Here is a 27,171-nt window from a genome sequence, read left to right on the forward strand (position 1 = left end):
TGAACAGATGTACTAAAGCAGCTGGATATTAGCCACAGAAATGACTCCATGCGTGCACAGGAAACTGTTATGCCTCCAGTACATTAGCTAAAAATGTCTGGTAATTCTAGGTGGATCTTTGACTTCTACTTATATTTTTGACCTAAACATGGATCAAATTTGTTGGTCTACAGTCACCCATATATTGGAATTAGGTTCTCAAGATAATTAAACCAGACCTGAAAGTTCATTGAGATCTGCACTTAGCCTTTTGAGTGAAATGACTACATGGAAGAATTTGCTTATCGCTTTAAGTTCCTAACCAGGCAAAACTCACAGCACAGCATGTATCTTAAAATCACTACTGGAAACTGAGATTTCCCAAAATATTTCAATGCAACAAGGTCAAGTTAGGGTATGGAAGCTGAAGATGAAAAAATATAGCCAACTTCCAAACTCTGAATAAGATACTAACTGGAGCAGAAAGAACAGTTTTAATGTTATAAAATTGTTATTTTGATGCTGTATTTGCTTTTACAAGATAGGTCTAGTGAAGAGAGACTGTATTTATTAATATAATTTCACACAGTTTCTTTTAATCTAAATCCTGCATCATTTATGTTTCACATTTTCTACATTAATAAAATAAAATAAAATAAAATACAACTTAGAATCTAAAATGAATTAATAAATGTAATTTTTTCCTCTACTTGTTGATGTTCTCAACCTTTAAAGCATACCAGAAATAAATAAATAAACCACCCACTAAAAGGAGAGTAGCTGTGATGCTCAGTGCAACCCTGATTCTTTGAAAAATAATATCACCCTCTTTTTTCATATCAAAGCAGAAAGAATATACTCTTATGCTCTGCATGTGTATGCCCTGGTAATAGTTGACTTCAGATGATTTGATCTACTTCAATTATGTGATTGTTGCATAAAATGTTCCTGGCTTAAGGGTTACATCTGACAACAGATTGAAACCAAGAAAGCACAAATATGAGATATAAACAAAAAAGTTCACCAACTTCTTCAGCTCTCAAGAAAAAAAAAAAAGACCATGTTGAAACCTGAACAAAGTTTTATTTGGAATTTCTACTTTTTTTCTGACCCACTCATGATTTTGCAATGCTGAACAAAAAGAATTTTGCAATAGAGCCATTTTCACAGGCATATTTGAAATACTCTGTGGTATTACTCTGCTCCCCTGGGAATTTGTTAAAACATGGACAAAGTAGAATACTGGCGGATACATTCTGCAGATCAAGACTTCATAAAATTTACAACAGAATACCCTATGGAAAAACAGATCATTTATACCATGTAGTGCTTCAGTTATTTAGATGTCTAAGTTTTAGGTTTCACTAAGCATACTCAGTGAAGATACTGCCAGGCATAATTCATTTCCAAGAGACCAGCAAGAAGGATGTAACTGCCCAGCCTTTCGTTTACAGGTGACTTGGCCTGAAATATCATGACAGGAGATAACTAAACAGCTCTCCTGATTCTCCTGTTTCAGTTCTTTTAAAGAAATCTCCAGGCAAAGCGGTCCTGACAGGATCTGAACAACATCTTAGCAGTGTGATATCTTTAATACAGAGAACTGTTGATCTGCTGTTGACCTGACTATTCAGGAAAATGTCCTAGAGATGGGGAAAAGTCACCCTTCAAATTTATACCAGGTTAATGCCTCAGTCGAAAGGCATTTCAAAAACTGTCTCAGAATTGACATCCACTCTAGTACCACCACAGTTAACTGCTGTTTGATCCTCAAATACAACGTATTCCTGACTACATCCCTACAACTAGCCAAGATGCTAGCAATGTAAGGATCATAGATCCTATTTTGCTGTGATGAATGGCATCATAACATTCTTCTTTGTCCTTTCTCTCTTGCTTTCATAAACTATTCTCTTGTAGCAGTGCAGGGCTGGTCTACTCTGGCTACTCATCTCTACTTCTTAAACAGCAATGCATCCGGCCCAGGCAATCACTCTTGCCACAGTGACATCTCACAGTAATAAAACTCTCCCTGGAGTTTTGTCAGACTACAGTGAGGCAACATTTCTTGGGTCTTTTTCTCAGTAATCTAAACTGTTGTGTAATGCCATGCACTGTTAACAAACTGGTAACCCTTTGGTCCGAAAGCTATAACGTTTCAGTAAAATGATCAATTCTGTATTTCACATTTAGTAGTGCTTGGGATACACCTGTGTCGTTATGTGCAGTATAGGCACAAAGCAATGTGTTTCCATCTCAAGAAAAATAGCTCAAGATATATGCTATTGATGCATCATCATTCTTCATCTCCACAAACACAAAACATTCTTCATGCAACTGATGAGTCACGAGCAGCAGTGATAAGCAACACCCAAGAACACCACCAGGACTAGATGTGCACCTTTCTCATTTTCATGTATCTACACCCTGGACATTGGTCCAATGAGAACATGTTTTACCTTATTTGCCATTTGAAAGGAGAAAATGTCCTTTACAGAAATATTTTTCAATAGCATGTGGTTCCTAGTGGTTTCTACATTCCCAAAAATCACCTCCTATGTACCTCTGTAAATCAGTAGATAACACCAACAATAATCAAGTGTAAACACTTGGTATGCAAACATGTTTTTTTAAAAAATGAGACCACAAGATACCATGCAAAGTAATCCATTAGATACGTTATCCAGTACCTTCAGGATATAACGACTGGAGATTTTGTCATCAGCAGCCACATATAAACGGATGAAGACAGAGTTACTGTGTTGACCACGAAGAGTTGCCAAGGCTTGGACTAAGCTAAACCTCCTTTCTGACCACAGGCCTTCAGGTCCAATGCTGGATTCCAGCACAGGCCAGCGGAAAGGTGAGTGTCTCAGTATACTTAACAGGGGTTTCACGTCAGCTTTTTCAATTTTATCTGAAATGTCGAAGTGTGAAAACAATTACATTCCAGACAATTCAAATCCAGTAGCAGCCACACAAGCACAAAGATTTATTGGTGTTGATTGACTTCTAGGCAAGATAAAGCACAAAAGCTGAAACTCAAAGGCTCTGCTATTCCTGTAAGCACGGAAGAATGGGAGCCCAACCCAGTTTATCTGCATCAAGAAAAAGAGAGACAAATCAGCGCCTTTCAAAAAGGGCAAGGGCTAGAATTAAGTCAATTAAAAAAAAAATTCCTCACTTAAGAACTAGCATAGAAACTTCACTGTTTCTGAGAGGGAGCTATTGTATGTAGTCAAAGCTAGAGAGGTCAGCATCTTGGCACTAAGGCTGCAGGGCAGGCTGTCTCAATTGCTAACAGTCAGTCTCAGGCTGTGCTGTAAGAAAATTGTGCAGGAAACAAAGTCTGAAAGAGTCAGAAGGACAAAGGGCACTCCCAACTCCTCTTTCACCCACGCAGCTACATAAAGGTAGTGATGTGTCCCAACGTAGTGTGCATCACCTTACAGCAACATTTTAAGTTCAGGAAAATCATTCCACATATGTGGCAATAGGCGTCCTCCTCCAAACTTGCTTGACTCATTAGTTCATTTTAAGCTAAAGAGTCCAGGGCTGTCTGTACCCAGTCCTGTGGCAGTGTTTTGATTAAATGGATTTAAAGAAAGGTAGAAGATACTAAGCAATAGGGTCTTGAAAGTGTCAGTATGAGATTTAATCAGAGGATTCCTCTGATTTACTAGGCACTACCCCCACAACTCCAGGGCATGGTTTGGCATCCTTTTGCAGAGGTAAACATCCCTTCACAGTTTTCTGACAAGCAAAGGTCTCTATAAAACTGACTTCTTGTGCCTTGGTGTACCTCAGTCTTGATAGACAGCTTCAGAAATGTGTAGAACACCCTCCACATTCAGTTGAACCATTGAAATCTCTGCCTCTGCACAAAGCTTTACTGTCCTCAGCAGAGAGCAAAAAAGTCTGCTTTATAAACACAGGTAATATATATGTGTCCCTCTCAAATCAGGCCACTTACTCTCATTCATGCAGGATGCATAAAGGATCTTGGCCTTCTGCACAGCTTCACTGTCTCGTCTTTTGCTGATGGGTTTCTCAAGTAATGCTGAAAAAAACAAATTAAATTATTTTCAATGCATCACAAAATGTAGAAACGGTTCATCTGTCCCAGCATTTACTTTAATCATAGTGTTTAATTAAGGATGAGGTTCCATGTATATTTTCTTAAGCAGTAACAAAGACATAATTGCACTTATTTTGATCCCCAACAGAGAACCACTATTTATATATTTATTTTTAAGAAGACAGATATAAAGGCAGGTAACAGATACGGCGTGTTACTCATCCTCTCAAACAGCAACCCTCAGCAAACTGAGGGGATAGCGAATCATGAGGTGAGCGTGGAAGGGAAGCAGTGAATAGAGCAGGGAGTCAGAGATTCTTTCAAGTGTCTCAGCCTCTGGTGTTGGTATGTTATGAAATTGGGGTCTAACAGAGATGACAGAATCCCAGGAATGAGACCAGTGGCATTCACTTTCGCCAGATCTGCTGTTGTTGAAAAAAGCAGCAGAGAACTACCCTGTGGCTGTCAAACACATACAACCTCAGTCTTGGAAATGACAAAGATGGCCAAGTGTCCAACTATTATTTGAAAAGCTACACTACATAGCTCCCTTACACTGTAGGTGTCAGCCTCCTTGGTGCCTGAAAGCCAAACTAGCTTTTCTAAGCCATCATCTCTCTATATTGCTTGCATTCCCTACATTTTCTTATGGAAGTGAAATAGCGTGAAAAGTGCATCTGAATCTCAGCAGTCCACTCTCAGCTGCCTCAAGCCATTTTATCCAAGTTGTAAATCAGCCATGATGCAGCTGCAGATACCCATACTACAACTAAATGCCGCTTAGCTTCAACAACATCTATCTGCTAAGGTGCAGCAGAGTGTAAGCACTTTCATGGCCAAGAGAAGCAGAGCAGTACTTAAGCACAGGACAGAAACACAGCTAGTAAACCCTGTTGGACCTCACCTGGTTTTGTAAGACCCAAACAGGTCCTTCACAGCATTAGCTTATTGTTACTGGGACTACTGGAGAGAGTGGCTTTGCTGGAACAATAGAATCATAGAATAGTTAGGGTTGGAAAGGACCTTAAGGTCATCTAGTTCCAACCCCCCTGCCATGGGCAGGGACACCCCACACTAAACCATGTCACCCAAGGCCTCATCCAACCTGGCCTTGAACACCGCCAAGGATGGAGCATTCACAACCTCCCTGGGCAACCCATTCCAGTGCCTCATCACCCTCACAGTAAAGAATTTCTCCCTTATATCCAACCTAAACTTCCCCTGTTTAAGTTTTAACCCGTTACCCCTTGTCCTGTCACTACAGTCCCTGATGAATAGTCCCTCCTGCTGTATGCTCAGCCAGAGCTAAAATGTCTTAAAAAATTCAAAAGTGCCTTCCCTATGCCATACTCCCCAGTGCTCTTGGTTTCAAATGAGCAAAGGCACAGTGCAGATTGGGCCTGTGTAGTGAGCTAAGAAGCATGCCATACACAAAAGGGGGAACTATGCGCAACAGAAGATTCTCAGGTCCATACTGCTGACCTCAAACTGTTTAGTAGTCAAAGAATACCCTAGTGATGAGAAAATGCCACTTGTACTCTCCCTTCAATCCTTTTTCTCCTTAAAAAAAAAAAACAACAAAAAAACCCCAACCAAACAAACAAAAAAACAACAGCAAAACCAAGCCAAACTCATTTGCTTGGATCCTTGAGAGATGCAATGAGATCCTTCTCTCTTAGTTATAGATGAGATTTTTCCCTAAAAATACTGCTGGATACAATTCCCAATAGTTTTGGTTTCAAATCCTCAGCTTGTTAAATACAATATCAAACCATCAACACATATCTTCAATGTCCACAGTTCTTAGTAGAATAATTGGACCTGTTCATGTTTTAAGAATGGCATTTTAAAAGAAACTGTAACTGAAACCTCCATAAAACTAAGGATGAAAAAAAATACAGTCCTATTAAAGCCATTGCAATAACTTTTGTTCTTTGCCAGTGAGCTGCACAGCCGTGAAATTTTGAAGCTAATAAAATTCAATGGCTAAAGCCCAGCTAAAGCTCAGGAGAGATGCAGAGGATGAGATTCAGTAAAATAAAATAAACTCTAGGAATACACTTGCATCAAATCCTGTTAAAATCAGACCTGATGTTTTCTCATCAAGGCATTTCATTATGCAACAGAAGAAGCTGTAACACTCCTTGCACTATTGCAAAGAATGAGGTATGGTAGATGCTGTTAATTTGTTAAGAATTAATTTATGAAGAAAAGTCTTGGTTCTGATAATGTACAGTCCAGTGATCAAACAATGAAAGCTTTGATAAGGTGGCTGAATCCTGCAGTTACTGATACAAAGGATGTGATCCAGGACTGCTCTTCAGGCTACGGAGTTTCCACAGCCTTAATCTTAAGCTTCCAGAGAGCTTTATAAGCTCAAACTTGGAGCAGTGGTTACACCCACTTGATTTCTGCATTAGCTAGTATAAAATCTAATACAAGGTCTAGAATTTCACTTCTTATTTAACTCAAAAATACATATGGATTTTATATGTCCTTGAATATTTAACTTCTTAAAGAAGAAAAGCAAGAAAAGATAAGAAGCAATGCATGCTAATCAAAAATACGGGTAATCAATTAGGCTACCTACCATTTGCTGTATCCATGGAAAGAAAGTCATTACTGTGAATGAAATCAATGTAGACACATCAAGCTATCTTTAAATTAGCAATGTCAGGTACTGTGAGTAGCTTCGCCATAGCAGCAGGTTGCAACAGCCCCCCTCCTGCACTGAGCATTTCTGATCATGTGAGCCAGTGCACATCGAGTTGTGCAGCACAGCATTCTGAAGAGCTTCAGCCCCTCTGAAAAAATTCAGCTCTTAACTATATCCGGCTGGAAAGATGCTTCCCACCTTGAAAAATTTTAATGGCTTCAGATACTTTCTCTTTGGGCACCAGAATGAAAGCAAAACCTACAAGGTCTTCTAAGGGATAGGAAGAGAAAGACCATCACAGATCAATTAATGTTCAGCCTCATGAGATAATCACAGACCTGCTGTTTAGTTCCCCACTCAGTCTTTCCAAGCACCTGCTCTCACCTCTCAATAGGGGATTCTGTATTTGTACAAATAGACTGAGAAGTTCAGTCTAGCAGGCTTTTCACAAGTCCAGGAGCTAGAGTTAAAAACTGCGGCCAAGTTAGGGAGATCAGGGTTACCAGCATTTTGACTAAAGCAGTTTGCTCAGTGCTGAGAAGGATATTGAGTTTGTTCTTATTGCAACTTATTTCTTTATTTCTTTTTCTTTAACTTAGTCTTTCTTCAAATTAAAAGCTCCAATTCCCCAAAGCAATATTCAAGTTTAGGATTCCAAACATTTATCTTTAAGTAAGATTTTTTACAAACAAATGGCTTTGGCCAGACAAGAAACACACAGCACCCCAACGATATAAAAAAATAACCCTTGAAATAATAGTTCATTTGTTAGCTACCAGTTAAATGTTACAGTTCTAGAGCTGGAATTTAGCTGCAGAGATTAAAAAATTCCCACAATCTAAGCTACTTTACAGCCTTTTGAAAAAGAACAGAATCATGATTAACATGAACCACAATTTAACAACTTATTGCAGCTACTGACCTTCAACACCAGCCTGCCAATAACACGAAGCAGAAAATCATAGCAAAAAATCACCAGGACATGCAAAGAGAACCAGCATAGCTTAAGCCACTTTGAATATAAAGTCAATGATCATGTTTCCCCAGCCAAACATGAAGCACATGTTTGAACGGCAAAGCAGCTCTTATTTAGTCACCTCTTACTTCCTTCACTTTCAAATTAATTCCAAAGTCATTCTTTAAGACAAAAGGGATCTTGGCCTGTGCTACTGATCTCAGCGCCTAATTGTCCATGTTTCCATATACACAGGATGTCCACATGCAAAATTTATGCTTTCCTTCGCTTAAAACTTAGTTATGGCAAGTATCAAAACCTAATGGTAATTCTGCTCCTCAGCACTGAAATACCATAACTCATCTTATTAAGCAACTACCACTTACACAGTCAGAAACTGGCTAAAGGTGTTCATGATATCCTAAAATTTCTGAGGTTGTAAATTGCTTCATCATCCATTTTCTTCTACCCAGGGGATGAGGGCAGGGAGGTTCCCATTGCAAATCAAAGTTCTTGTACTTCTGGCAGCCCAGATCGGCTTTGCATCATTGCTTTCCCTGGCTCTTGTACAAAACACAAAGACTCAGCACCACCAACAAAAAAAATACTCCATAGCTGGGAATGACCTTCAGTTGTCTGAATTGTAGATGCTCAGATAGACAGCCAAGAAAGAAAAGCCACAGCTGGGATAGGGGGATGGGGAGCTGGGGTTGGGAAGGGAAGGAAGAGAGTTTGAAGAGTTTATATTGAGTTGCCTTCAGACACTTTTTTTTCCAGGGCTAGAGCACTAAAAAGAGGGAGCTTCCTGTGGTTCACTACCCTACAGTAAATAGCAATCATCTGCTATTAAAAGTGAGAGCAAGGCACTTTACAAAGTAAGCTTTGCTAGTGTGTGTGTGTTTATTTAACTGCATACTATTCTGAAGCTGCTAAGAATAGTCTTGTGGCTAAGTGTCACCTTTAATCTTACTTTCCATTTCTAGCCCTTGTTGATTTTTCAGCGTACTGTCTTTCAGAGCTTTACTTTGGTTTTCAACCATTGCATTTTATTTACGGTACTGAGAAATCCTGTACCTTTCTTCAGGCTTGGAATGCATTAAAAGGGGATTGTACAGCCATATTTGCAGGGAAAAGAATCATGCATACCATTTATTCAGATTAGAAATATTGATTCAATTTATCAGTGTGATCTGCAGATTGTATATAATCTATACGCTATCAGACAGTATTCTAACATATACAGTTGAGTTGCATTCTTGAGAGACACTGTGATTTACTAAGTTTATTTCTTGTTCTAGAGGGAAAAAAGGAAGTTTTCTCTGCAATTTCCAACCCCAGATATGGAGAATACGTTACATCTTCTGTATCTGGAAAATGCAAACTGAAGTGTTTGCACAGTGATATATGATGGTGATCTGAAATACATTATAATACTTTATATCGTGAAAAAAAAAAACCCAAACAACTGCATGTGCAAATGTCCCAGTGGGAATATGCTCGGGCTTTAAACAAAAAAAAAACAAAACTATACAAGAGCCCAAAGGGTACATCCCATTTCCTCCAAAGTTGTAACCTGGAAGGAGTGAAAAGCTAGAAACAGACAAGTAATTCAGCGTGAACTCCCAGAGCAACACAAGCATCAGTCTTGGACTGCAAAAAGAGAGAAGCATCAGATGGGGAGATTATCGTATTGTTGTACACAGACTAGTGGGACAGACTAGAACACTACCTGCCCTTTGGCTGTCCATATTGTAAAAACAATATCGGACAACTGGACAGGGTGCAGAAAACATCACAACCATTTGGTTTTTCTTTGAGTGGAGTATCTTGAGAAATAGAAGGGCAGGGGGAAGCCATGTAGTGAGGGAGCATGATTTGTCTCATGAGAGATGGTGGAAGGGTGATTGGATCACAGTATGAAAGTACTTCACCCTTAGAAAAAGCTTGGTGCCAAAGAGGTCTTTATCGAAAAAAGGCACAGAGAAAACTAACAGTTGGAAGATGAAGACAAATTTAGCAGTGACAGTGATTAACCACTGGAGCCAAGTGACCAAAGATAATGGTTTCTCTAACCCTTAACGTCTTCAAGACTTGATGCATTTCTGGATGATCAGCTTTAGCCAATGTGAATTATGTTTTATCCCAGTACAAGCTATTGAGCTTCATTACATGGGTAATGTGATTGTCTGTGATACAAGAAAGGTCATAGGAGATAATCTAATTGTTACTCCTGGAGTTACACTCTATACATTTAGGATAAGGATCTCAAAGCACTCTTAGACATCTGGGTCCAAGCAGATACAGACATTATCCATTGTTGCAGATAAAGAAAGTGAGCCACAGAAGATATATTCCTCCTTATCTAATTCATATCAGAGTCCTACTGATTGCAATGGTGAACTTTTATGAGCTTGCTGAAGCTGATCCAAACACTCAAAGGGCTTGATGTTTTGGAAATGGTGAATGCCCCTTTAGTCCCTTTAATGTCAGTGACAGTGGGAGTTGGTCAGCACTGCTCAGATGATGCTCAGTACTACAACTGAAAACAGTTTGTAATGTATTGTTTTCAGAAGCAGATCCAGAAAGCAGCCCAAAGACTTCTCATACACCCATGCTTTCCCATTCACAGGGCCAAAGACAGAAGCTGCTCTGTTGTACACAGTAAGGCCCTATAAAAGCCTTAAAGCAATAGCACATCCTCCCTTTGTTTTGGGTAGCAGTACCCAGCAATCAGATATTTGCTCCATATTGCATGTTTATGAGCTTCGGTTTCTTAGACCAAAAAAAAAGGAACTTTGCCTGCGGAAAAGAATTTCTTTGCAAAATAATGATGACAGAAAAGGTAGATTTTTCTTTCAATTCTTGAACAATACTTTGTTCTTCACCCTCCTCTCTATGCTGGTCTACACCTATAGAGGTCAGGTTTCTAAACAGATGAGAAGAAAAAATAAAAGACCTATCAGCTGTCAGTCACAAGCTTTGCTTCCTTCTCAGGTTAGCGCTATTATGTGCTACCTCTGTGAAGCAGCAAAATCCAAGTTATCCTTTGGAAATTTGAAAGAGATCCTCTGATGCCAGCAGCTGGATGTTTTAAGGATGTCCTGTGAGGAATTTCATCTTAAAAGTAGAGAAAAACCTACTCAGAACTTGGTTTGATTGCCAAAATCTAAACAAACACACAACACTTGTGTGCAGAATGTCATTCCCTGAGAACCCTGAGCCATAAGTAAATTATGATTAATCTAGTCTTCATATAGAATGTCTAACCCTTAAATCCCATATTTTCTTCACACTAAAGAGCTATGGCAAAAGAGTTCCTGAAAAGCAACCATAACCCCTAAAACTGAAGTAGAAAACTCCACTTGTGCCACTGAGGGTATCTAAGGAATCCAACTGTGTCATGAAGGCACTGTCCTTTCTTCAAACTCCTGCTACACTGGATTTAAAAAGTCAAGTTTAGTACAGTTCACAGAGCAATGATTTGTCCAGGATGCCAAAAGGCATACAAGAAAACTTCAGAACCATGCTGCTGTTAACGGAAATCACAGCTAGACTAATGTATAGTCTTAATTACTGCAATGGGAATTTACATGTTCCAAGAGTGATTATTTCAGAATGGTTTGGAGTCAGCTGACATTCATTTAGAATATTTGGTTTCCAATTTCTTTTTTTCAGAGCCCAAAGTCAGTCAAAGGAGAGCAAACAATGGCAAGTTTTATGATGAAGGCCTACCAGATGCACAATGTTCTACCTCAAAATAAAAAGCACTGGCCACATCATCTCAATATTATACACCAGACTGTTGTGATCACTTGACCAATGGTAACTTTCCTGTCTTGTGACGTGAAGATATGAGTTTAATATACTGCAACACAAGCAGTCCAGGTTACAAGATCATCCAAGTAGAAAATCTGATACGAATATTTTTATTCTCATCAGTTTTAAAACCTAACTCCTATAGCTGGAGAGGTATAGAGGGGAGAGTGAAGAATATAAAGTGTGTGTGTGTGTGTGTGTGCATGTTCTAAAAGGAAGTGACAGACTTAACTGACATATTTCAAAGCTGCATGTATTTCTTGGGAACAAGACAAGTATAGTCAAGACAAAGTTATTCTTAGATTTAAATCTGTTCTCTTAGAGCACTCTCCTGAAAAAGACATAGACATCTCCTGCTGTAGGTCACAAGGTTTAATGTTTCAGTACAACTTTATCCCTCTTCACAGGCTTATTAGCACAGGTCAAACTCCCACATTAATGCACCTGCCCATCTTCCATTTCAGAGCTGCTTTGCATCTGGAAGCCTTGGGAGAAAAGCAGAGCAAGTTCTCTCTTGCCTGGAAAACACCAGAAAGTCAAACCTCAGTGTAGGGTCCAGAAGCCTACTTACAGCTCTTCCAACACCAGTGTAACCCAACTTCAAGTATATAATTTCAAGTTTGGACTAAGTTCCTTTATGCCTTTAAAAGACAAGTTATTCTGAGAATTTCTCCTGCTATTCAACTTCAGTGTATAGTACAACCCATTTCCTCTATTAACAATTGACAGCAACCTTCGGGTTTTGAGGCTTCCCTAAAATACGAACTAATCTAAATTCATCTATTTTTTTGTAAACTACCAGTTCTGTGAATCATTCTGCAGTGCTTCTTGCTACTTCAGGTGTCTGGTGCAGACTTATAGTCTGCCGTGTACCGTCTGGAGTCCTCATCTCCACCAGACTCTTTACAAGAAGTGAGCTGCAAATGATCAGTTTTTAAATAAAACTTTGTTTCCAGGATTCAAAAAAGGAAAACACGCTGTTTAAAGATGTAATTTTCACTCCCTCACAACTAAGATGACAAATAAGGAAAATTCTCTCACCACTGTAGTCAAAGAATTTTTAAAAATACCTTACTGACATTAAAGCTCTTCCTCCTCTTTGTTTTTCTTGGTGGCTGTGAACATTGTTCAGTTTCAGAGGACTGGAAAGGAAGCACTTAGAGCCTAATGCACTACAAAAATCATTTAAATGCATTTTATAAATACCTACTTTGAATTTCTAATGTGGTATGGTCCAGATTTCTCTTGTGTTTGCTAAATATATACATGGGAAAACAAACTAACATCAAAGGCTTGCAAAAATCTTTCTCCATATGCTTAAACTATCCTTGCCTAAATAAAGCTTTTCCCTTTGAGTCTAAAATAAAATCAAATAGCTAGTAAATACACTTTTTTAGTGCTTATAATGTAGCTTTTAAATTTTACCAAAGCATATATTATTTCCACTTTCACATATTTTGTGTTCCCTCCTTAATCAGCCTTCTGCTATTTCTTATCTTTTTCCCCTCAGTTCCCCATAATCAGGTCACCAGAATCATTTTACTGGAATACATAACTCAAAATAATCACTTCAAGCAACTTTCATACAAGCAAACTCCTTGTTCACACAGGAATATGAAATAATGCAGGGTACTAGACACAACTCAGATTGTCCTACCACCTGCCATATTCTATATTCCCACCTCTTCAAAAGGCTAGCAGACAGGATGCCAATCAATGTGGTTATTGGTCCCTTTTGGAAGGCCTTTTTTACATAGCCTCAGATATGCCTTAAAATATAATCATTTCCATATTTTCAAACCATTAAATTTTTGTTTTGTTGCTTGAGTGGGTTTTTTTGTTGGGTTGGTTTGTTTGGGTTTTGGTGTGGGTTTTTTTTGTTTGTTTGTGGGGTTTTTTTTTAATTTTCAATAAAAGCTACCAGTGTATTCTGAACCTCCAGAAGCTCATTCTGCAGAACAGCCTTTGTAGAGCTGATGCCTTAATCTAGGCCTGCCTTGTTTTGATAAACTGTCTTCCCCCCCCCTTCTTTTATTTTGTGGGTTTGGCTGGCAGGGTTCTTTGTTTATTTGTTTGTTTGTTTTGCTGGGTTTTTCTTAAAGGCATTTAATGAGGATCAACACATCATTAATCAATTCAGGCAAACATGTTTTGTACTTGATACAATTAATGCCCATCAACCTATTTCTTGATGGCAGTGTCCATGTCACTGTGGATAGTGACTCTTGAAAATAACCAGCCCATCATTACTAACTCCTCTGACATTATGATAGAACATTTAATCATTATGAATTAATTTTGCATTAATGAGTATGTAATTAATATGCATGTGCACAGGAATTCATGAAGATTTAGTAATTAATTAATTCATATATGTTCCCAGGTAACATAAATCAAACAAATCAAAAAAATGTTCCCAAACAGCAGCTTCATGAAAGGATGCTATATTCACACAAACCAACCCAACTAATATGCTGACATTTATGGGTTCCCCCTCATCCCTTGAGAAGATGAAGACTTTGCCCAATCCTCTTCTTGAATATCCATTTTGGCAGTATGGAAGTTTCCATGGAAATGGCATTCAGACAGCTGTGCTTACGTAAGTGCTTCCTAATGCTGCTCAGTGCCCAAATATACAGTGTTTCCTAAATGACAATGCTGTTGGTTTCTAGTTTCAGCATTTTGTAAATTCTCTGAGTTTGTATATGAAAAGATAAGCACATCATGTGAGTTCCTCCAAAAGTCAATTAACATAATTGTACACAAACTGCAACAAAACCAAAAATCATCTTATGGGGATGTGAGAGCCTCTGTTCATAAAACTAATTTCAATAATGTCTTAATCCATTGAGCAATATTTCCCCCCCTTCTTTACCCTGTCCCTCTAACCTCCCAGTATTATGGTGCATGAGATAACGCATGCATTAGAATGTTAGGCACAAGAGCTTAAACTGCATTTAAACAAGAAGATTGCAAGATCCCCAACTGTTATAATATAGGCAGAGCTCTGTAGTAAATGGCAGCATTAGGTTTATTTTATTATATTAAGACTTTCAACACATACTTATGTAATTATTTTTGGTACTCAGAAAATGGGAATAAGATGTGGTGGGTTGCCATACCTTCCAAGGTACGAATCTTCTTTCTGCAAAGCTACCAGCTCAAAGTACAGACCTACAGGTATTCTGAAATTCAGTATCTGTAGATATAATAAACATATCATCCTTCTGCAGGCAACAGCCAAAACAGAGGTTCACTGTAAATCCAGGGGAAATGTGCTGCAAGTGGAACGACAGTGTGCTGTAAGCCCCACTACCATTCCAGTGCCGGGCTCTGGATGCCACTGTGGTGTCCCAACAAAGGAGGTGCTGTGGGAATCCTGTGGCTCAGTTAATCTACTGCCTTAAAACCTCATTTAGGAACCAAAATTATCTCCTTTCTGTATTCATGGTTTCCCAAAATCACCCATTACAAATACAATTTTCATTTTGAGCAGCCACAAAGCCTGGAAAAAGTCCTAACTTCTCCACCTTTAACTCAGGTACTTAATTATAATGAAAAGCTATCAACTTTTTGCTCAGAGATATTTACCTGACTTGTCCACTTATGTTTTCTCTTACATTTAAATGAATAAGCCATTACAGGAAAGATCTGGATCACCAAGAAAAAAAAAAAAAGTCTGCACCATTGAAAAGAGATCCATTTGTGGTAGAAAAGATCAAGCAAAATCGCATTAAGCATTGTTGCTGATTGCTGCTATCTTGTTATCCAGGAGCACCTATCCAACGTGAAGATATTGGAGGTAATAACATAAATACCCTCTGAGTTTTGGGGTTTGCTTTGTTTTTTAATTACTGTTGGTATTCTCCCTCTCTGCTAGGGACAGGTCTCAAGCAGATACCTCTGAAGGAAAAGAATCACAGGATAGGTCAGCTAATACAGAAACCTAGGGATGGGTGTCAGCATCTACATTACAGATTTCACGGACCACATCCAAGCCATCCCAGTACTCCCAGCTGAGCACCTGTTGAAGGGTAGGAGAAGAGAAAACAGCCCCAGAGAGCCCTGCTGGACAGGGTCCTCCATGCAGGACAGCAACCACTCAACACTGACAGCAGCTACTCAACACCAGCTTCTGAGATTTGTCTGAAAAGACTATGCTATGGCCAAACAGTATGAATTTCCACACTGAGATATTTTTACCTTACTGGTTGTACTTTAAAAACAAATTATTTTCTAAAGAACACCACTGCAGATCATCTTGGGAAAAGCTGTCTACACTGCCAAGTTATTTTGTTTGTTGTCTGTCTCATGTTCTTTAAAAACCCACACATCATATTCTCCTAAAAGTCTCCATTTCTTTCTCTTTGCCACATTGGAAATTCTCACTTTAAATTGACTGTCATTTGGAAAAGAGCCACACCAGAAAGCTTAGCGCAGCAAATTAGTCTGAAGTAGGTCTCTCACTGGGCCAGGATCAGTATGGAGATCTAATCTGTAAACTGGTTTCCACAGACATAAATCAAAGTTAAAAGGCCTGGAAGACGCATTCACAAATGATTCATATAATTCAAAGCAGCTCATTTGCAGTGCTGAGATTTAGGAATGTTTGTGTGGTTTGTTGTTTTTTTTTTTATTTTTAATTTATTGCTTCCTGCATGGTCACTTGGAAAAAAAAAAAAAGAAAAGAAAAAACAACCAAGCAAAAACCCCAGTTGTACATCATTGTTCTGCAGACTTCAGGAAAAGAAATTGCTTGGTTCAGGATCAACATTCACCACAGGCAATAGGCACTGATTTACTTGCCTCAGACTTCCAAGTTCTGAATTATTCACAAAAAGCCACTTGCATTTCAATAGTAAGACAATAGTGCTCCTAAAGTCTTAATTAAGGTCACCAATCAAACTGGAAAAATTCAGCAGGAACACAAAGAGCTTTGCAGGAACTTTTATGGCAAATGGAAAAACATTTATTAACTCACAAGAGACATTGCAATCTTGACATAAGGCTGAAACAGTTGCAGTTTGAGGTAGCTTTTGGGTTTTGCCACATTCAAAGCAATTTTTTCCATTTTGAAGTACTCCAAGAACTGCCTCAGAAGCTCATCGGCACTGAAAGTGTTTGTGCTTAACCAGTGAGAGGCACTTTTTAACAAGCTTGCGGCGTATCAGCAAATGAAGGGCTGTCTTCAAGTCACGGACAGCCTGGTTCAGACAGGAATGCTTAACTGGAAGTAGGAGTACTTTGATCCAGGACAGTTCAATAAGGAACTAAAAGTTTTAACCTAAATATTAGATGTCCATTAGCTGGATCTGGGCCATAACCAACCCCCCAAATCTCTGTTTTTGACATATCTTTGGCTATCTACAATTATCTTCTGTATATTTCTCCACAATGCATGAAATCCTGCTGTTGACATCCAAGGAGAGACCTACCACTGCCTTCACCAGGTTAGGACTTTACATTTTGTATAGCTAGGAGACCAAAGTGAGTTACACATGTGATTTGTGGAGTCCTCTGTGAGGAGAAAAAGAAATCCAAGTGACCCTCAAAGGATGGAAAATAAAGAGAAAATTGTTATTTGATTTTAGTTTGAATCCATCCTAAAACAGCCAGAGAAAGCCATGGGAGCAATAAATACATATGATTGCTGGTTCATAGTCAACTTATCACCTACCAATACTCCCAGGTCCTTCTAAGCTGAACTGCTCTCCAGTAGGTCAGCTCCCAACCTCCTCTGGTGCTTGGGGTTCTTCTTCACCAGGTGTAGTACCCTACACTTGCCCTGTTGAACCTCAATAGATTTCTCTAAGCCCAATTTTCCAGCATATCAAGGTCACACTGAATGGCAGCACAGTCTTCAGGTATATCAGCCACTGCCCCCAGCTTTGTATCATCAACAGTCTTGCTGAGGGTACATTCTAGCCCTTCACCCCGGTCATTGATAAACAAGTTGAATAAGACTGATACAGAAAATGTTCTGTTCTGAAAATGTTCGCTGATACAGAAAATGTTCTGCCCTTTTTTGAAGCTGACAATCGCAAAGTTGTATGCTCTTGCATGTCTGCAACCTCAAAAAAAGGAAAAAGGAAAAAAAAAAAAGCTTCTCTCAAACCCAGTAACACTTATTGCAGGGTTCATTACATTATACAGCTACACCTACCACTTTTTGGTAAGGCAAAACTAATTTTTACACTTGCTACCCATTATCCTTCTGTAGCAACTGCCCCTCAACAAAAAAATGAAGCTTCCAGAAGACTGAAGATACCCTTGTGTAACAAAGGCTATACACAGGCTTTTGCACAAATACCCAAAATCCCTTTCTGCCTAAGGCTCAGGAAAATTTAGGGACCACAAAAAGGATTGGATGTTTTCAAATAATTTATTTTAAGTAACACCATTTTTTAACATATTGCCTGAATAAATACTTCCGTCTATATCACATTAAAGAATACCAAATATGAAAAATGTGGCTTTCTGGCCAAGCCATGTTATCACTTGAAGATTAATAATTTTCTTTAATGTGATAAATATTTCATAAAATAGAACTTACTTAATAATCAGCTCTTTAAAGACTGGGTCTTTTTTCATCTACTGAATGGCAAACGGGGACATTTACAGTGACGTATATAGGTCCACTAAGAGTTCTTTAGGAAAGAGAAATTAAATTGGCTTCCAAGGTCTGGTCAGCCATATATCAGTTTCCCTATGCAAGAGTTCTTCATCTTGCTAAAACTTTTGATAGCAAGGTTTTGGTCATCCACAAATGAATAACTCAGTATCAAGGTAATTTATTGAGGTAACTCAAGCTGAAATACACACACAGAGGCTGAAGTTATGCCTTGTTATTTCAGGTACCAACACTGACATCCAACGCTTTTTTTTTTTTCTTTTTCTTTTCCTTTTTTATTACCAAGAATATATTTTGGAAACTTTATTAAATAGAAAGCTAAGGAGAGGATGAAAAATGTTATATTAAATGAACTCCTCTACACCACCCAACGTTTCACATCTTTGTCCCTTTACCGTGCGAAGGAGCAGTTTAGGCCCCGTATTATTATCTGGCACTTCATTACACCCCTTTTTTGATACAGAGTTTCCATTAAGCAAATACTTCTCACTTAGATGTTTCTTTCTATGTCTTTCACTTTACTAGCTATGGATTAGAAACTTCTAAAGGGACTGCAGTAAGAAAACCATATAAAAATGTGGCATAGCATGATGTCCTTGATTAGGCTCTGTAAAAAGAGGAAATTAAGGATGAGTCACAGCTTACTACTCTATATTCAATTAGGACTGGCTTCGTTGTGGCTGTGGTTCGTGCAGGATGTGCAGTTATCTAATACAGCCTGATTCTGGCAGCAGAACAATTAGAATGCAAAACGTAACTTAAAACAGGCTCTGGCAATATTTTTTCCTTTGTGTGACATCTTTCCTCCTGTGACATCTTCAGCAGACTCAAAACAGCAGTCATCAGATCATATCCTATCCTGAGATTCCAAATTCATATTTTGAAACCGAATGCAGCTTTAAAAATACTCAATGGTGGAAAAATAGAATATGATATGGCTGAAGAAAGCAAGTGGAGAAGGGCTTTGATGCCTACACATGCACATATGTACAAAATCTAAGAGACAAATAAATGCTATAATTAAACACAGCATCCTGAAACTGACCTCTGTTCTGTGGTGAGCTCAAATCAGGCTCTTATGTCAACAATGTGCTCAAGGTGTGCAATGCTCAAGCAAACCACCAACAGTAATAAAATCTTGCACATCTCCCTTCTTATGCATGACTCACTTTTAGTGAAGATTATAAGAATCTGGCAGGGTTTTCCTAACTAACAGTAATCATCACCCTTTCTCCCCAGCTGGTCTGCACAGCTTCCTGATGAAGCCTGTGGCCTTGCTGCAAAGTATAGCACAAAGTAAAGTCACATGCACATTAAAATACCTTTCTTCCTACACGTTTCCACCCCAGGGCTATTTTTTCCTCCAGACACACATTCTTAAGCAGCATTCTGTTTCACTGATGACAGCTCAGGTACTTCAACGGCAGCTTAAACTGCAATGTGAAGGAAACTCAATACCCAAACAACCTCTGTCTCCGGAAATCTGTAAATTGCCTCCTGCCAAGAGCTAGGTAAGTGTACTGGAAAATATCACTCTGGTTTGCCTTATTGTATTTTTTTCCTGCTATTGGCCGCTGTTACAGACAGAGCGTTCTCCTAGCCTGATGTTTGTCTGGATCTGCGACAATCTTAATTGTGAGTGCTATGCTCCTGCACTCCAGTCTACCCATCTACTGCAAGGTAGAAAGAGTTCAAATCCCCTAGCCTTTTCTTTTGGTATAAGGAATATCTTTTTTACCTCTGTTCTTAACTGGCAGGGTTTTGGGTAGCTGTATTCTTCCTCCCAAATTCTGATTCTGTTATAATTCACTTTGTCTCAATGTTACTTTCGATAAGAAACCAAGAAGAACATATTTAAAAGAAAGCATCCAGTTGGGCTGTTGGATATTATGTAATGATCAGAAAGAAGCTTGGAGCCTTCATTCATTTCAGAGCCCATTAACAAGCTACAGTAACAGGGCAACCAACCAATTTCAGTAATGACATACTTACCCTTTAGTTTGAGGTCTACATTGTGTCTCAGCCAAGGGTAAATACCATAGTTTGACATGTCTTCAGGAATAGGGTGATTATATATCCAGCCATCACACGCAAATCGATAAAAATTCTCACACGGATCTACAGATTGATTTATCCTGCTTAGGATGCCAGCAGCTGTAAAAAAGACACCACACAGATTCTGTGGAACATTTTTAACTAAACAGAGAATTCCATAAGGCCACATTCCAGAAACAAATACTAACATCTATCAGTCTCTGCAGCATGATGCTGACCTCACTTGCAAGCTAAGCCTTGCCTGTTCTGGGACTGATGTTTGCCATGATCTCTGCAATTTTTTAAATAGCATCAAAAATGCCACCCAGCTTCTCTAGCACCCAACAGTGCCTGCATGGGAAGCAAAAAACCCCTGCAAAATATCTGCAATGACTGTCCCTGAGTGCTATACAGCAATGACCGTGGAATCACTCAGGAATGTGAACTGCTAGAGCCAGACACCTGAAGACAGGCTCTTCATTGTTGCCATGATATAATTAATTGCCTGAGGAATTTAGTAGCATACATATCAATCAGATTGTAATTAGTATTCCAGAAATTATGCACTGTTTACCTTAAGCTGAATAGGTGCATATGAAAACAAATCAAGTTCTCATCTACCATTCACTGGAAAAGATAATTGTAGTATTTTCAGCTCCATTTTGTGACTGCATCCTCGCTAGTTGCTATTGCGGGTGAGACTGGTAAGGGAGATCAGTCAGACAAGCTAGAGACTTAATAGTTTTTGAGGATCTAATCATAGAATCATAAGATAGTCTGGGTTGGAAGGGACCTTCAGAGGCCACCTAGTCCAACTCACTTGCAATGAGCAGGGACATCTTCAACTAGATCAGGTTGCCCAGAACCACATCCAGCCTGGCCTTGAATGTCCCCAATGGTGGCACATCCACCACCTCTCTGGGCAACATGTTCCAGTACTTTACCACCCTCATAGTAAAACATTTCTTCCTTATATCTAGTGTCAGTCTACCCTCTTTTAGCTTAAAACCATTAGCCCTTTCGTGCATTATAGTGACTGTGCCATAAATCTACATTGGTTGAGTAACATGGAATACGTGGATACTGGACATTTTTTGGCTGAATGACCATGTGTTTTGAGATTTAGCCAAATAACTGATTAAAATTCCTAGCAGGAGTTCACATAACTTTTACAGACTTTATGGTACTGTTTCTAGCATCCAGTAACTTCTTCATACACTTAGAGTAAATCTTCCTACGGTATTTCTACGTCTCAGCTGCAATTCTCTTTCTCACATTAGAAACTCTCAAACTGACTACATTGAAGACATTTCGGTCCTTGGTAATTTTCTCTCTCTCATGAAAAGCTGTTCAACATGGCAGGGCTCAGGCCTTGAGATACTATGCAGTCACTACCCAGTGCACTTTGAGCTAGAACATGCAGGTGTCCAAGTCTGCTTTGGTTAAAAACCCAGCTCTTGCTGAGAATACCCAAAATTCTGTTATTTTGTGTGCATGGGAGAAGAAGAAAGCCAATTCAGATTTAAACTTATAACTGACATTTTTTTGTTGTTGTTGTGAAGCTCATGATGAAGCCCCTACAAATGTTTGTTTTGGTTGGGTTTTTGGCAGTGGTAGTGTTTTGATTGGTCATCCCACCTTACTTAGGTATTTGCACTCATTCAAGAATCAGCCACAGAGCGTGGTGCCTACAGTGACGAAGAGCACCATCAGTGCAGCACAGAGTGGAAGCAGAATGACAAGAAACATCCTGGTAATGTTGAGATCTGCAAATTTGTGATTTTGCAATTTACAGAGTCCCACAGAATTTGTCAGGATTTCAAACACATGCCAAACACCTCACAATATCAGCTTAAAATGGCTCATAATGGAAATAAATACTCTTATAAATTCACACAATGTCCACTTTGTTTCCAATAAAATAACTCTAGGGGCATATTTCCAGATGTGGTAACTACTGTTTGCTCTTTATACTCAATTATAAGACTTTTAATTGATTTAGTGTGAGGAAAACTCTCAAAACTGACCAGCGCAAAATTGGTGTCTCTCAGGTCCTACCAATCCTGGTCCCTTTAACTCACATTTAATACTGATAGATGTCCCAGCTCTGTGAAGGTTACCACATGTATCTCTGTGTGGGTAAAAGAGCCTGCTGATAGGGAATTAGCAGATTTTGACTGAAAGTCACCACATTACAATTGTGCAAATCTGTGCAAGATCTGGCCCTAAAGCATTTCTGCGCTTAGCAATTCACTTGCTAGTTTTCTGACTACTGGGAAGGAAACATCAAAATACACCTGAAGGTCAAGTCACTCAATATTTTGTTTCTAGTTCAAAAATAAATAAACCCTATGGGAAACTTTGAGTTAGCCTGGGTAGAATAGAGTTAAAGCAATTTAAAACATTAATTTCAATTGCAGAATATAAACAGATCTGTAGCAACTTAAACAGTGACTTTCTAAAAAACTTTGTTGGGCTTTTTTCCCCTCATTATTAATGAAGATTTCTGCATAAAAAGTATCATGAAAAAACCTAAACAGGATAATTATCTCATTAATATACTACAATTGTGATACAATAGAGAAGATAAAATTGTTGCTTACCAGCTTCAATGCATTCTGGAGTCAAACAGTACTGTTGTTTCGGCTGAAACTTTATAATACCTTGGCTAACTGCAAAATGGAAAACCATTATGAGATCATTTGTAGTGAATTTTGACCATTGCAGCCAAATGTTTTATACTTGGTCATTCAAATGTCTGTGCAAGCTCTGGCTCCAACACGTCTCTGACTACGTTGATTTAAAACAGCTGGAATGTATATTAAGTAAATACTGCAGATTGTAACAAAAACTTTTGCCCTCCTGTGCCTCATTTCTCTGCCTTTGCTTGTAGGCAGGATGGAGCAAGGGCTGTCCCTCAGCATATGGTTTGCACAGCACCTGGCACAACATTTCAGCCTTACTCACTGACACAATGCAGACAATTAATCATTGTCACTACCATCCTCCAGAGATGCAACTTCCACAGCTGGCAGTGCAACATGGAGTGATCTATCCACCTTCCACAGGGTATCCACAGCTCCTCCTGAGCTGTGGGGCTTGGACTGCCTGGCAGCACCATGCTGCACAGCCCCACCAGCATGACCCAGCACCAACAGGATGCTTTCAGGGTCCCCTTATTCCAGCCTGGAATACACCAGTTAGCAATGGGCATTGGGATAGCTGTGTGGTTTATAAAGCACAGCGCAGTTTCTGTCTGAATTGTCTCCCAAATGTATTGTAACTGCATTTGCTTCCAAAACCTTTGCTGATGATAACTATGAAATTGTCAGTTATTTTTGCCTATCTTTTAAAAATTTGTATTACAGCTGCCACAGAAGCTTAATTGCAGACGCTGCTGTCAGGCAGCAAATATGCAGATAATTGATACTTTGGATAAGGATAGGAGAATCCCAAGAGATAGATGAACTAAGACTCAGTAAATGTGTTCAGTAGACAAAGAAATGTCTAATTATACTAATAACTTGGTCCATGGCAAAAATAAATAATAAATTAAAAACAAGAACAACAATGGAATGTATCAAGGTATCATAATTTCACCAGCACTGATAATTATAAAGCAGTTTCTCCTGTGGTCATATACTGCTCAAAAGGGATAGGAAAATATGAAATGATATTTCAGCACAGGAAAATTCTACTATAAAAAAAACTAAAGTAAGAGTTTAATCTCTTCCAGACTCATAGCTTTAATGACAATTAATTACAGAAATGGCTGGATTACAATCAGATTTACTCAGAAACTGAGAATGTAAAACTATTTCTGGATATTACCAAAACTTGCATGAACGCAGTGAAACCACCTTTGTAAATTAGCCAAGAAATACATGAGATTTTGAAGCATATAAAGATTGAAGAATAGTAAAAAACAAGAGAAGTGGAGGTCTCCAAAATATGATTTTGAGCCACATGAAGCACAAATAATGGATAATATGCCTATTAATTGTTGCTCTCCTCCCAATTCACCTTGTCCCTTTTTTAAAGTTAGCATTTTACAATCCATCCAGGTCTTGAAAGTTTGCTAGGTTTTTTTTCTTAACAAAGCACTTCCTTTTGCACTTAGTGGGAAGTGAGGGAGAATGAAAATGAATCAGTAGAGAATCTGAAGTAGCCCTCATAGTTTTGATACTTATAAACAAAAGCAAAATACCATTTCAACTGGTTTTGTTCCATTTAAAACATCACCATTAGAGCAAACTAAATGACAGTAACATTTACCTTTCAATGAACAGCTAATATTGATTGAAAATTTTTACTTGGTTTTGTTCTTCTACCTTGTTGTTGTTGTTGTTAAGAGAACTAACCATTACATTATTACCTACAGCTGTTATAACACTCAGTGTCTCAGCTTCTTCCTTTATAAACCTGTTTCCAGATTCTTAAGCAAATACACATTGTAGTTAAGTTCCCCTAAAAAATCTGGAAAGGGAAAACACCAATATGCAGAAGCAAATAGTGTGGATGTTCCTAGAATCTGAGAAATCCAGAGTCTACCAAGTCAGGAGGAGAGGCTACTGAATTGAAGTTCAAAGTTGCCTGACTTCTTTCCTGTCCAGAGGAACTGGAGAATTAATTGCTTCCTTTTGCTCTGACCCTGGCTCCCAAGCAGGAGGTGGCTCCTCTCCTGCTCCAGCCCACACCACCATCCAGAGAGCTGCAGGCAGGACCCAGCCTGATGCCAAGTGACTCTTCTGGAAGCTCCCTGCTGGAGTCACAGTATGGCTACAGCTGGAAAGACTGAGCAACAGTAAATAAAAATACATAATTCTCTCAGATTCCTTCTTAGAGTTGCAGGAACTCATGAGAATTAAAACAAGAGAAGCAGGAGAACGCTACGTGTCACTCCTCAGTGTGGGAAATTGAAGAGAAATCATTTCAGGTGTACCAGAAACAGCAAGTTTTATAAATTAAATGAAAACTGAAGAAATCATTTTGAGGTGCCTAAAATGTTTCACATGACCAGTAATAACAGTTTCCTTTTCTACAGCTTAACAAATTGAAAAAAGAGCTGAACTCAAACTTACAAACAAAACAGAGTGTCACAATGAAACTCTGAAACATTGCATTGATAAAATGTTGAGCCAAAACAATTTACCTTTTTTCCTTTATTTTTTTGGTTGAAAACCTTGGACAATTCCCAGACAAATCCTACAAACATTTTTGTTGACCCACGGCCAGCGTTTTTATTTTCTTAGCAGTTATGCCAATGAAAATTTTGACACTGGCTATGGAATAGACCTCAGCACACTTAGAAACGAAGTCTAAGAATTAATATATTTGCTTGAATTTTCATTTCTGGTCTATGGATAAAACAATTCTATCTCTGACAAGCTATGGTGGTAAATGTCTGCTTTTTACAAGCAATAAACAAACAACCTAGTGCTAAAAAAAAAAAAAAGGAAATAGGTCTCTTCATTACCCTCTGGTGTTTGATATTTTATTCTTGAGGTGAAAAACATTGTTTTTCATCTAGAAACAGTATTTTGCACTAGCAAGTTGAAGATCCAAACCTACTCACATTTATAAAGGCTTCTGTTGAACCAAGTGGGATTACTCACTTGTACACAAGCTACTTGCCTTCAAATGTTTGGAGATTTTGCTCTAGAACACAAAAACACTAAGTACTTGCAACCCTGGTGCTTTAAATATCTTACATAGAACCTAGCATAATTTTCTCTGTTGTGATGATAAGTAAAACAGGCCTTTTAAACAAGATTGCAAAATTATAAAGGATTGGAGGGAATCAAAAAATGGTTAGAGGCTACATTCCCTCCAGTCCAGGGAAATCTGTGTTGGTCTAAAGAAATTAAGAGTTGGGCTGAATTATTTTCAGACAGTATCTGCCTCTGAAAGTTCTTACAAGATATAACACTGTTTTCTCTTCTTTTTTCTGCTTGGTGGCTCTGGGTTCGTTTATACTTCTTCACATCATTTTATAGGTGTAGATGTATGTTTCCAAGCGATACTCCAACAAAACCACTCTACAGATGAGTCCAAATCCTGGAAAAGAAAAACTAATTCCTTCTCTATTTCATCCAGTTACAGCTTATGAATCTGATCAAAAAGTTTTAATCTTATCCTGGACATAATCTTTCTGATTTTTGCAAAGCTGACTTTGCAATTCATCATAGAAGAAGAAAAAGATCTAAAAAATGTGCAAGCATATGCACTATTGAAGCCTTCTACAGGAATTTTAGTCAAGCCCTAAATGAAAACCAAATGAAGGAAAACCCAAAAGATTCCATAAAGTGTGTGCACTACAGATTCATTTTTAGGAAACAGAGAATATTATTTCACATTGGTCACAATCTGTGCATTTGGAACCAGCATTAGTGATATGCATAGTTTCACCCGTTTCTCTCTGTTTTGTGAAAGAACCCAATTCTGGCGAGAACACATTCAACTGAGTATCCAAACATAAATTCAGCATTCAGAAAGTTACATGAGCTCACATTGCATCTTCTAGCTCTAGCGTTCCCACAACAAATCCTTCTCCTGACACATTTCCATTTCAGCATAAATATAAAATGAGGGGAAAAGAAGAAGAGACTAAGATTTTCACAAAAACAGACTGTGGAGCACAAACGCTGGCATCAAAAAGCGAGGCTGGGGAGGGTTGCGTTGAGGTTAGCCTCAACCTTTTCACTTACCCAAGAAAAGTGCAGTGCCAAGCACAACAGTGCCACTCACAAAGATCCCAAGAGCAATCCGCGTGGCTTTGCTGGCTGCTCTCCTGGTCTCAGGTACCGTTTCTCCTTCCATCGGGATGGCCTAGGACGTGCTTGCTCTTACAGAAGTCTGGGTTTCCCCTGCTGCTGTAGTATCAGTATTTCAACTTTCACAAACTGCACCCATGAGCTCTCCTCCTCCTCTCCTATTTACAGCTCCAGGTTTCTGTCGTGAACCATTTCCTAGGCACTTCCTGCTCTCTGCCTCTCAAAGGAAAATCGCGCGTAAAATAGTCG

The 27,171-nt window shown here is 38.7% G+C and overlaps 1 protein-coding gene across 1 annotated transcript in view; it reads right to left on the bottom strand.

The window, feature by feature from the left end:
• PHEX (phosphate regulating endopeptidase X-linked) overlaps window positions 1-26,968 on the bottom strand; it is a gene marked incomplete at both ends in the record, with an annotated part of 91,370 nt that extends 64,402 nt beyond the window's left edge. The window contains 5 exons of the mRNA XM_080613897.1: window positions 2,670-2,896; window positions 3,953-4,039; window positions 20,108-20,269; window positions 22,753-22,821; window positions 26,857-26,968. Coding sequence (XP_080470023.1) covers window positions 2,670-2,896; window positions 3,953-4,039; window positions 20,108-20,269; window positions 22,753-22,821; window positions 26,857-26,968 — 657 coding nt within the window. The remainder of the gene's footprint in view (window positions 1-2,669; window positions 2,897-3,952; window positions 4,040-20,107; window positions 20,270-22,752; window positions 22,822-26,856) is intronic.
• Between the last annotated feature and the right edge of the window lie 203 nt (window positions 26,969-27,171).

Source organism: Psittacula echo, assembly GCF_963264785.1.
Source record: "Psittacula echo genome assembly, chromosome: 3".
NCBI classification, from domain to species: Eukaryota; Metazoa; Chordata; class Aves; order Psittaciformes; family Psittacidae; genus Psittacula; species Psittacula echo.